Here is a 12,588-nt window from a genome sequence, read left to right on the forward strand (position 1 = left end):
ACCCCGTTCCCGGGAGCACCGAGGGCGGCGGCGGGTCAGCCCCCGTCCGGGACCGGCGCTGTCGGGGCGCGCCCGTGGGAGAGCCAGCGGGGACGGAGCTCCCCGGGGCGGGAGGGAACATCCCCGGGGGAGATACAGGGCTCCCTGGGGAGATACAGGGCTCCCCGCGGCTCTGGGTGTCCACGGCACCGGGTGCTCCCTCGCCCCGATAAGCGCTGAGGGAGGCGGAGCAGCCCTCAGGCGTCTCGGCAAGAAAGTCTATCAAGTCATCTTTACTTTGCAGCTTTTATTAAAAATATAAATATTAAACATTCTCTTACACAACCAAATCGACCGAGCGCTGAAAAGATGTTTTTATTGAGAAAATGTTTACAGGAAAAAAAAGTGGATTGAAAGTAGCTTACAGAGATTCCCCCTCCCACCTCCCTGCCCCCAGCAGAAAAGTTTTCTGTCTTCTTGGCACCATTTTTTCCAATGCTCACACATCCCTACGTAGCGATGGCACTAGAATAACTGGGAAATGGAGAAATAAATAAAGGTAGGGGAGGTTACGAACGACACTCGTGTTTCTGCACTTGGTACACGGTTGTGCATGCTAGTCAAGGGACAGAGGCTCTTCGGAGTACGCCCTTCTAGGTTTAAAGCTATATAAAAATAAAGAGATGACATCAGAGCAGCACTATGGTACATCGGACGGTGTAATTATTCTTGTGCTAACTGCGGAATCTCTTTGGCAAGGCGGGGAGGGGCCGTTTCACTTCCCGATTATCTCCATCAGTTTCCTGTTGCTGTGAGCTTGCTGCGCTAACTGCTCGGCTCGGGCCATCTCCAAGACTTCTCTCAGGAGGTGGAAAGTCAGATCCAGAGAAATAGGGGGCTCCTCGGATCGCTTCTCCCTCTCCACGGCCTCACCCTCGGCTTCGCCGTCCTCTCGGTTCCCCGGCGAGCGCTCGGGCAGCTGCTGCAGCTGTTGAACCGCCGCCCGGAAAAAGTTGCTGGCGGACGCTTCGGGTTGTAGGTGGTTGGTGCTGCTGGAGGAGGCGGAGAAAGAGCCAGCCGGTCTCTTGTGGAGGTTGCCCAGGCGCAGGAAATACTCTTCTCCCATGCGGAGCAGGACGGGCAGAGTTTGCTGATGCTGCTGCTGCTGCTGTTGCTGCTGCTGCTGGAAGAAATCTGGCTGGTGCAGAGCCCCAGGGGCGGGTGCCGGGCTCTTGCTGAGAGCTCTGCACTCCTGGCAGGGCAGGAGGGCGACCAGCAGGATTCCCGTGGAGACCAGCAGCGGGATCTTCATGATCGGGGCCCAAACCTGCGAGGGCAGACGGGGGACGGGGCTGGGTTACAAAGCCGAGCGGCGGCGGCCCGGAGGGCAGCGCGCTGCCGGGGAGGGGGCGTCCCCGCCGCCGCTGTCCCGGTGCTGAAACGCGCCGCGCCGCGCCGCTCCGCTCCGTGCCCCTCCGCTCCCGCACACCACCCCCGGCCCCGCTCACCCCGGCCCGTCCCCCCGCGCCGTCGAGGCGGCCGCTCCCCGCGGAACAGCCCCGCGGGCGGCTCCGGGCTGCTCCGGCAGCGGCTCCCGGGAACCAGGCTGGGCTGAGCCCCTGCGGAAAGCCCACGCGTGTTCGCCTCCCGCGCCTCTTCACCCACCCAGGGCGAGGGGAAACGTGGGGTGCCTGTGGCGGGGTGGCTCTCCCACGAGCTGCCCGTTCCTCCCCTCCCCGCTCCCCGCCCGGCCAGGACAGTTCCCGTATCCCGCGGGACGCCGCGCTCAGCCCCGCTCAGCGCAGGGCAGCGCATCCGCTGCGCTCCGCACCTACCTGGGGCGGCGGTGGCGGCAGCAGGGCAGGGCGGGCGGCGGCGGGACTCGGCGGTGCCCGGCGTCCCTTCCTCTCGCTCTCCCTCGGAGCCGGCTCCTGGCGAACTTGGGATCAGATTTGGTACTAATCAGAGCCGGGGCGCGGGATTTTTATAGCTTAGACCCTCTCCTGGAATCACGCAGAACTTGCCTAATAAGCTGACGCTCTCCTGACAGCCCGATTGCGTGCCCCGATCTACTGCTGAATAAATCATGGGGGCCCGTCGGAGCGGCGATGGGCCGAGTTTCGCTATCGCAACCCCAAATCTCACGTCCAATTATATCAACAGATATTTATCGCCTCTGCAGTGACGTCAGCCGGGCCGGGGGCCGGGGAGCAGGATGCCCCCCCCACCCCATTGACAAAAATACTTGAATGAGATTTCCTAGCGGGCGCGTACTATGAGAGGTCACTCGGGGGAAACTTTCCACTCGCGGGCCGGCCCGCGGGGAGGGACCCGACCCGAGCGGGGCCGGGGCTGCTGTCTCGGGCAGTCTCTCTCTATCCCGGCTCTTTCCCGGCGCTCCGCACGGGGCGGCTGTGGCGGCTCGGCGCAGGAGGCTCCCGGCGCGCCTGTTCCGCGTGGGTCCCGTCTGTGCTCCGCTCCCGGGGCCGGGCCGGGCCGGGCAGCGCTCGCCCTGCAGTGCTTGCCCCGGGGGAAGGGGCACAGCAGGTGCCAGTGCCGGGAGGGACCCGCGGCAGCGCTGCCACCGGGGCTGCAGGGACCCCGCGGAGGGAGAGGGGGCGGAATGCCCCGGGGGCGGCGGGGAAGGGCGAGACAGCCGCCAGGACGGCCTGGGAGCATCTGCCGGGGCAGGGAGCGTTTCCCGGGGGAGCTCCGCTCCTCCTGTCCTGCCACCGCCAGCAGCGCCGCCTGCTCGTCCCGGCTCCGCGCTGCCGCCATCCCTCCCGCCCTCCCTTCTCCTTTGCTTTCCCACTGTTTGCCTGGAGGCAATACTGCTCCTTTTCCCCCATCTCGACTCCCCTAGCCGATCTTCCCCACCTCTTCAACGCCATGGCCATGTTCTTCCCCCGTTTGCCCTCCTCAGCCTGTCCTAATCCCACGTGCAGCTTTTTGCGAAGTGTTCTCCCATGACCAGTATGTCTTCAGGCTCCAGGCCATATTACATCAATGTCTCCACCTGGGTTTCTTGCCCTCTGATCTCTTCAAGAGGAAGTGCTGCCTATAGAAATAACTCCTGCCCAACGTCCTTTCCATATGTAATGTGTATTCTTCCATTTTTGTATCCCATCATCTTTGCCAATGCCTCTCAGACCTCCTTCTCCACTGCCTTTTTTGAAATATAAATCATATCCTTTCCTTTAAATTGGAGAACTTTACAGAAGACCTACTGCTTTTATCTTGCCTAGACAATAAACTCCTGAGGTCACGCACTTGAGTGTCTCCCATCGTAGTGAGGAGCTGGGACAGAACAGGTGGTCACATGCTATTGATGTGAAGCAAGTGAAAAATCTGAACTCCATTTCCTTAATAAAATAACAAAGTTAAAACCACTTAATGTATGAGGTTGGGCACAGCCCAGTTCTGAGCATCTCCTTAGTGATGCTCTAAACTTAAATTTTAGATATACCTAGCTGCAAGCTCAGATGCTTTTGGCAAAGTGCCAAAGCATCAGATCTTGTGCATCATGAAGAAACAAATGGAAAAACAAGTAGTAGATTGAAAAACAAGTAGTATCAGAGATTTAGCTTTTCATTACCACTTTTTGCTCAGGCATTCATGAACTGAAATGTGTATTACAGAACAGAATATATTGTGTAGCTAGTCACAGCAACAGTTATTTGTATGCTTTTAAAGCATGTCAGCATGGCTTTCAGTGAGAACAAGAGAGTCAAAGAAACAGGAGCTAAGTTCAATCAATTGATGGAAAATGTAAGAGGTACTTATTAAACTCAAACCCTTCAGATGTGCTCTGGGGTGGGTTTTATCACAATGTCTCCATTTTTGAGTTTAACGTACTCTTTATAAACACAAAAAAACCTTTTAAAATTATGTGACCATAAATGTAAATAAAGAATAATTTGATCCAAATAATGTATTATTTTTGTGCTAGGGATGAGATCTGGATAAGACAGAGGTGCGTTTCTCCAAAAGACTGATGCCAGTGAGAAATGGCACAGGTTATGTTGTGTTTTTAATAATTTACAATATCACTTCGGTCTCTTTAGCCAGGTAGTTTTGTCCCTTGAAAAAATCCAGGTATAGCAAATGCAACATAGAAACAGGCTGGGGTCCTCAAGTATTCACAAGAGCTGTACAACCTACCAGTTTTTCTCCTCCACTTTTTTTCCTCACCCTTGGCTCTGAGCATGGCCTGCAGTATCTCACACAAGCTTGTTTCTAAGCCAACATGGTCTTATTACCCCACTTTCCTCACAGATCCTGAGTGATGTTTGAGAGGGCTTGCAGCAATGCAGGAAACACTGTGAGACAGTTGGATGTCTTGATAATGAGCAATATAAAATATCACAGATACATAAACCCAAAAGTACTTTTCTCAGCACTTCAAATGCAGAACTGACTGCCTAGGAATATAAAAGTCCATTCTCCAGAGTCACTAGTCTCTGAGTGAAATGTCAGCTGTCACTCCTGAAGGAGACTGCAACAGAAGAAATATTGGCTCCTCACCAGAGGAGTGAAAAAGGAAGACAAGGAGGATATCAGGTACATCTGGATTAGAGAATTTTGTTTAGTGATTTAGTTTGAGATTAGCATACCCTTTGTAACAAAAGTGTTCATATTTGACTCACTCTGCAAACATCAGGAGCAAACAGAAATTTTAGTGAATCACAAAATAACATTATCTAGAAATAAAAAGCACTATTGAGGCCCATTTCCTCTCCTCTGACTTGGGTTGAGTGCTCTTGCCCTTTAGCCTTGGTGATCTCAAACTCAGGCACCTACTGAAAAGCAATTACAGCTGCTCTGAGGTAGCTAAGGGAAAGCAAAAGCATGCCCAGAGCATGATGCACCCCACCACAATAGAGCACCTTCAGGTTTCTGGAGATGTTTCACCTTGTTCCCTTGTCTATAAAGGGAGTGCAGAAAACCACCTCTGCCTGGTCACTGAATTCTTAGACAGCCATGTGAGATGAGAAGAATCCCTCCTCACTGAGTGACCACAGCACAGAGATCACACAGCTCTAACTATGGTAATACAGAGGGGATGATGTTAAACTGAGGGTATGGCTCTTACCCCAGGTATTTTTGTAGATCTCCAACTACAAACATGGAAGGACACACACTCAATGTAGATCAACTTTCTACCACAGTGCAATATTTCATTACCACCTTGTCAGAAGGCAGTAAGGATTTTTTGCATTGCTGAGTTCAGCAAACATTTCCACAGCTCACAGTACCCATTCAGTGATCCCCATCATTCTAGATCCCTGTGATCAGACAAATAATCTTACAGCCCAACTATTCCAGGTGAACTCAGCTCATCTCACCCACTCTGAGAAATCTATATCTATAGTTATAAATATTGTGGACTCTAAGACAACTGAGAGAAAAAGAAAATAAAAATTCAGGGCATCTTACTATGCCTGAAGGTGATAAGTCACTTAGGGGACAAACCACATTTGCCTGTTATTCCTCAGCAAACTGCATTTGCTAGAATAACCATGGAGAACCTCAATTAGAGTGAGTTATAAAAATCAATCAAAATAAATCAATTAAATACAAAAAAAAGTATGTTGTAGATCAGGATGAAGAATGAAACTGATAAGGATTTCAGCTATCTGCCCTTGCTTCTGACCCCAGAAGTCTTCAAAATTCTCTCCTTCACTTTTAATTTCTCTTTCATTTTTCAATCACCTTGCTCCAGGAAGGAAGTCACATGCTCCTGTCACAGAGATTTTCCATGGTGCACCTCAATCTTACAGCAGAGCTTCACCTATAACTTGTATTTTCCTACAGTCCTGTGAGAGAGACAAAAGCACCTTAATTTCCCAAAATTTCCAGTGAGGAAAACAGAATTACAGGGTGAAGAAATTTATCAAGTATCTGTGTAGGAATTGTGCAAGAAGCAGGAGTGAATCTTGCATTGTCTGTGACCAAGTCCTTTAGCTCAGTCAGAGGATTATTCTCATTTATGACTTCATATTCACACTCTTGATCCTAGATGTCTGCTCACAAGACATAATTTTATGGGTTTGGGGGTCCCAGCAGAAGGACAGATTCCTCAGGAATATCCCCTCTGTCCCACCATGTCTGGGAGGAGCACAGCCATTCCAGCAGCTCACACATGGGTGGATTTGCAGGGAGGGTTTCCATCCCAAACCCTGACCCCCAGCTGAGCAAGGTCAGTGTGCAGTGCTCGGAATCCCAAGCGTGGATCTGCTGCCCCAGCCAGAGCCTTGCCTTCACCCAAAGCCCTGCCTGTTCAGGGGGATATTCCCACCAGGAGGGTAACACAGGGAGGAGCTGCTCCCACACCCTCTTGGACAACACCAAAAAGCACTTCTGGAGGCCCCACAGCTTTGCTCTCCTCTTCTGAGCAGGGAAAGCACTTGCAGGAGCTGTGAGAAGCATGCAGGCAGGAAAGTGCTTTGCTCTCTCCTGACAGCCCTCATCAGAGAGGCAACAGCTGACCTTTATATTTACCTCACAAGACTTGTCAGCTGCTGTTCTTGCTCTCAAATGAGGGCTGGAGAAGTCTGCACAGGGATGTGTGTGAGCCCTCTATGCTGTTAATGATAATGCTGCAGGAACTAATCTCACAGTTATTGGGAGCAACAAGGAAATCCATCAAACAGGCATGTCCCAGGAGTGCTGGGCCACTGGAATTCCTGGTTTGTCTCGGTGTCTGGGTACATTTGGCCATGGAAGTAATGTTGCTGGTTGGCTGAGTACCCAGTTTGTCTGTCCTTGGTGCAGACTGAGGCAAGGACAAGGATTTGGGGTTGCATCTGGAAAAAGCCAGTGAGATAGCCAGGTTCACTTCAGCTCAGAGTGGCAGAGATGGACACACATGGACACGATGGACAGCAGGGTATGGCTGCAGGGAACAAAACGGGATGCTGAGCCAGGGAAGGGCAGGCACTGGGCACACCACTGGCCAAGGGGAAGTAGAGCAAACCAGGGTGAGCCTTCAGGGAAGGACAGGGAGGGAATTCCACAGTGCCTCTACCCAGGAACATCTTTACCCCTTAACTTGGGGCTGGGAGAGGGGCCCAGAGGGGAGCCCACCATGCTGTAACCATGTTATGGATGGCTGTTGGCAGGCTTGCTCCAGGAAGTCTGTGAAGAACTGTCCACAAAAGGCCAGGAGCAGATGGGACCCAGACAGGATGTCCCTATGGGAAAGACCACTGGGCCAGAGATGGCTTCAGCCTTCAAGCACACCACTGACATGAGGGCCCTGTCTTGATCTTACCATGTGCAGCACCAGGCCTGCCATCAGCCATTGGTGTCAGCAGCAGTAATAGTGCATCTTGCTCTGATGTAATCATGTCACAGCCATGGGGGAACCAGGCAGCTGGGGTAATGGATTGAGCACTACTAGAAAATTCAACTGAAATATTTGGGCACAGCTGAGTTGTTGTGGCATTTTCCAACATCCTGGCAGAAGAGATTTGAGCAAACTTCTGGATCTATGTTCTTTTCAATGGCCAACCCACTGTTCTCCTGCTGGAGAAGAAAGTAATGAAATAAATGCTGGAGTTTGAATTCTCAGGAACTGAAAGCCTCATTCAATTGCAAAACATCCACCATGTGTGCTTGTTGTGAGCCAGGACTTCCTTCATAATCATTGAATCCCAGAATAGTTTGGGTTGGAAGGGACCTTTAAAGGCCATCTAGTCCAACCCCCTCACAGTGAGCAGGGGCACCTTCCACTCAATCAGACCCCCACCCAAACTGGTCCTGAAGGTTTCCAGGGAGGGGGCATCTATTGTCTCTCAGGGAAACCTGCTCCAATTTTATCACCCTCATTGTAAAAAAATTCTTCCTTCTAGCGGAATTAAATCAACTTTCTTTCAATTTAAAATCATTGCCCCTTATCCTATTGCAACAGGCCCTAATAAGAAGTTTTTCCATTTGTACTCATCAGCCCCCTTAAGGTACTGGAAAGCACCCTAAGGTTTCCCCAGAGTCTCTCTCTCTCTCTCTCTCTCTCTCTCTTCGCTTCTCGCTTCTCTCTCTCTCTCTTCGCTTCTCTCTTCTCTCTCTCTCTCTCTCTCTCTCTCTCTCTCTCTCCTCTCTTCTCTCTTCTCTCTCTCTCTTCTCTCTCTCGCTCTTCGCTTCTCGCTTCTCTCTCTCTCTTCGCTTCTCGCTTCTCTCTCTCTCTTCGCTTCTCTCTCTCTCTTCGCTTCTCTCTTCTCTCTTCTCTCTCTCTCTCTCTTCTCTCTTCTCTCTTCTCTTTCTCTCTTCTCTCTTCTCTCTTCTCTCTTCTCTCTTCTCTCTTCTCTCTTCTCTCTTCTCTCTTCTCTCTTCTCTCTTCTCTTCTCTTCTCTTCTCTTCTCTTCTCTTCTCTTCTCTTCTCTTCTCTTCTCTTCTCTTCTCTCTTCTTTTCTCTTCTCTTCTCTTCTCTTCTCTTCTCTTCTCTTCTCTTCTCTTCTCTCTCCTCTCCTCTTCATAACCCCAACTCCCTCAGCCTTTCCTCATAGGAGGGGTGCTCCAGCTCTATGATTGTCTTAGTAGCCCTCCTCTGGACTCACTCCAGCAGATCCGTGTCTTTCCTGTGCTGAGTACCCCAGAGCTGGATGCAGTAATGTAAAACACATGATATATTCACATCTAAGAGTATCCCATCAACATAGCAATGAAACTGCAAAATGTGATACCAAGGGCAACTCCTGCTCCTGAAATCTTATTATGACTTCAACTGTTGCTTAAAATAAAAAATAAAAAATAAATTTCAAGCCTAAAGACATCATCCAGCTGTATTATCAGGGCTGAGAATCAGCAAATAAACACCAGAAGAATTGAGAATTTATATTCTTTTAAAATCTTATGATTTTGAAAACAGTCTCAATATCTTGGGGAAAAGGAGATGAGAGCAGAACAATTTGAGATGTTGCAACTGCCTTCTCACTCCTTTCAAGTGAGGAAATATGGGAAGAAATACAAACACACTATATTGAATGGCTGGGCAATGAGCTATATATAGAACCTGCTCTGTCCTACTTAAGTTATGACTAATGCTAAACAATTAGAAATTCAGATGTCTGAATATTTGAAGTAGCAAACATCTCTAATGCACCATTTGTTGTTCATTAAAAAAACCCAGAAGAATCAAAGTCTCTCTAAGCTCTGACTAGGCTGCACTTAACAGGTGCATGTTGGTGGAAGGGGAGCCCCATGAGACTAATTGCAAGGGATAATGAACAAGATGAGGCATTTCTTGGAAAAAAGGATTGTTGTCTTTGTAATGACCATACTCATGCCAGAGGCTGCAAATTCTTTAGGGAAGGGACTTTCTTTTTTGTACCATGCCTGCCTGATATCTAGCACAGCAGTGCCCTAGTCTGTGACTAGAAATCCTAAGTGCTACTGCAATTCAAGGAGTGAATTATAGTAAATAGTAGTATTAAATTAGCTGGGAACATGAAGTTGGTTTTCATCAACGTCTCTGGTGTACAGGACCAACAAATATTTCTATAAAACCAGAGGCCAATGGTGTCTTATTTGAAAATACTTCTCTTTTATGAGAAGACAATACTAATACAAAACTGTAGTTTGCTCTTAGAATTTTGGCAGAACTTTTTGTCTGGTCCTCCTAATTTTGGGCTGCAGTGTCTGGAGTAGGTTTTGATACAGCCAAGAAAGCCTGGGTGAAGGAATCAAAGTACAGAATAAAACTGCATATCTTACCAGCCAATAAATGAATAAATTATGACTCTCCAGGAGACAAAATACCCATATTTCTCAGCCATTCCCCATATCACTGTGGGTTGCTGTAATTGAAAAGCAGGCACTTAATGAATTGATTCACTGGATGGTTTCCTTCATCTCTTTATGCTTTTTCATCATTACAGATGATGTTACAGGAGTTATGGATGGCACTGCCACACACACATCACCATATATTATTTTATCAGTATCACAGGAAAATTTTAGTCTGAAGGGAAACACTGACTTTATTCTTAACTCCTGATCCTGAAGAGCAAAGGCATGTAACAGTGAGGTATTGCAGTTGCCTCTTTACAATTAGGACTTTCCAAGAAGCTTAGAAGCAGGTATATCTTGGGCCTGAGGATGTAATGAAGAACCATTTTTATGCTCCTGGATATGAAAATCAAGTGATATAGATTTTTAATGTGCTTAAGCACTAAGTTTTTGACTTCTTCTTCACCAGAATACAGTGGTGCCAGTGGCCTGACATCAGGCCTGATATCAGGCCATTTGGTAAGAAGCAGATCTCAAACTGAAGCTAATGAATAGCCATATAGTAGTGATTTTGTTTAGCACTGAAATGCCTTCTGTACTGAGGTAGTGAAACATCCAGAGAGAAGGCCCACAGACTGGGCTAAAATCAGCACCAGGACTTGTTTGAATGCTGCATCCGAGCAAGGCTGCAGGATGGGGCTGTTACAGGCAAGCCTAACCCAGGAAAGGGCACAGAGATGCTTGGACTGTCCAAGTTTGCTTCACACTGCTCTGACAATGCAGTAAGATCTCATGTAAGAGTCTTGCTGAAGGCTGGTGGCTCCTCACAAGTCTGTGCAAGAGCAAGTAGGTGGGTTTGGAGCAGCAAAGTCTCAGCACTCTACTGTGTGCTGCTGTACATGCCCTGGGATCACCAGTAAAACTGAAACTTGGCTAAAATCATCTGGGTAAATGCCAAGAGCTCTTCAACACCCATCTCTGACATAACCTAGCTCAGGACATTAGCTAGCTCATTGTAAAGGACAGAGAAAGGATGAAATCTTTGAGTTAGTTTCTGGAGAGTCACAGTTGCCTCTTTACAACAGTTGACCTCAAGTCCACAGCTCCTCCTAGGATGCTTTAAATGGGAGAAGATAGCTGCTACCACAGGAGCCAAAGCTTTTTTTAAACTTAAAAAATAACATCAGAACTGTAATCAGTAAATAAATCTAATTTTAGGCAATACTTGAGTTGACAGTGTATCTTTTGAGTCAGTCACATATATGGGCATACAAAGGTTGGGAGTGTCCCTATAAGGCTTTTCCAATTCCTTCAGTGAAAGCTGTGTGAAAAATAATTTTAGAGGAGCCAAATTTAAGGTGTTAACAGTGAGTGCCATTGACCTTTGAGTGTTGCTATAAGACAGCAGGATGAATAATAATAATAAACTCCCTAGGTTGTCTCTCTTCAGTTTTCTACAAGTATCTTATCCCCAGGGAAGATTTAAAAAATTTGTGGCTCAACAGTACAGCTCATCTGAATCTCCAAGGGATGCCAGGACAAGGGCTCAGCAATGCCTCTGCCATGAGACTTGGATTCCAAGGGACCTGGAAACACATCCAGCAGGAGTGTTGACACAAAAGCACTTGGACCTTAGTCAGGATTGCTCTTGAGCTTGAGAGTGAGAATGGTCTCTCTGCTGCTGGGGGAAGGAACAGGATCTCTGGGTATAGTGCAGGGAGTGCATCTCAGCTCCTTGTTCCTATCTGTATTAATAATCCTGAATGGGAAAAGTTACTGGTTTTTACTCAGAGGGGATGAAATTTTGCATCCTGAGATCTAGGGGTTTGACACTGACTGTAATTAGACTTTTTTTGGCCTCAAAGTGAAAAGCACACGCTCTCCTCCTATTTGTCTTGGCAGAGCTTTTGGCAGAGCTGTGTGATGGAGGCTGACTGACTGTTGCAGAATAGAAATGGGAAGGAGATGCCAATGAGAAGAAACTGATGAACTGGAAAAAAAGGGCATCTTGAACTGCATCATCATGTCTTTATCATGTCAACAGGAACAATGCAGCAGGCACATATCTGTGACTCAAGATACCCTCCAATCTCACCACTAGTGACTGTGCCTAAAAGGCAAGATTTCTCTCTGGATCCTTTAATGTCAAATTAAAAAAATAAATATTGAGAGATTCACAATCAAGCAACATTTCCAGCAGAGGTCTATTTAGATGCAGGAGAAACACTCAAGGAGGTCCTCCAGGGAGTGAGGAAAGAAGGTTTTTATCCACTCTGAGACAGTAGGAATTGTGCCACATGGGGGTTTTTGGTGGTGTAACTGGGTACTCTGTCTCTTGCTGCAGACACATATCCTCCCTCCTTCTGCTGTTTAGTGACATGTGAGCACAAACTTCTAATAAAAAACATGTCCTACATACCTAGCTAAGGGGTAGGTATCCCAATTTTGTGCCATCATAACAGGTCTTCGTTTCAAAAAATTAATTATATGACAATCCCTTAATAAATCCACTAAAATCAACACCAGTCAGAGTCAAATCTGTTGATGGAAAACAAGGCATTGTCTGACTCTTCTTCTGTAGAGAATGAAAATAAAGTCCTAGCTTGGGATCAAGGAGAGATTTTAAATCTTGAACACCATTCTGAAGTGCAACCTTGTCTCTCTGCATGACTCTGCTTGAGATAACACATGGAGCTTGAAGCAGAGCTGCCTCATGCTCCAAAGAACAAATGCCATAGGTTTAATATCTTTACACACCATTATGACTGGAACCATGAGAAATAAGTTTCCCATCTGCATATATTTCCACTATAATATCCTAGTGGTCAGTTTGACTCCAGTCCTCCAAGATTTGGACATCAATGATGCTGACTGCAGAGGAGT

The 12,588-nt window shown here is 47.9% G+C and overlaps 1 protein-coding gene across 1 annotated transcript; it reads right to left on the reverse strand.

Moving 5' to 3' along the window:
- Positions 1-275: 275 nt before the first annotated feature.
- On the reverse strand, positions 276-2,473 carry CRH (corticotropin releasing hormone). The gene is made up of 2 exons (XM_079301322.1): positions 1,815-2,473; positions 276-1,306 (listed from the first exon to the last, which is right to left on the reverse strand). Exon 2 carries the CDS (start codon positions 1,289-1,291, stop codon positions 755-757), a length of 537 nt encoding a protein of 178 aa, XP_079157448.1. The 5' UTR covers positions 1,292-1,306; positions 1,815-2,473; the 3' UTR covers positions 276-754.
- Between the last annotated feature and the right edge of the window lie 10,115 nt (positions 2,474-12,588).

The sequence above is a fragment of the Erithacus rubecula genome, assembly GCF_903797595.1.
Source record: "Erithacus rubecula genome assembly, chromosome: 3".
NCBI classification, from domain to species: domain Eukaryota; kingdom Metazoa; phylum Chordata; class Aves; order Passeriformes; family Muscicapidae; genus Erithacus; species Erithacus rubecula.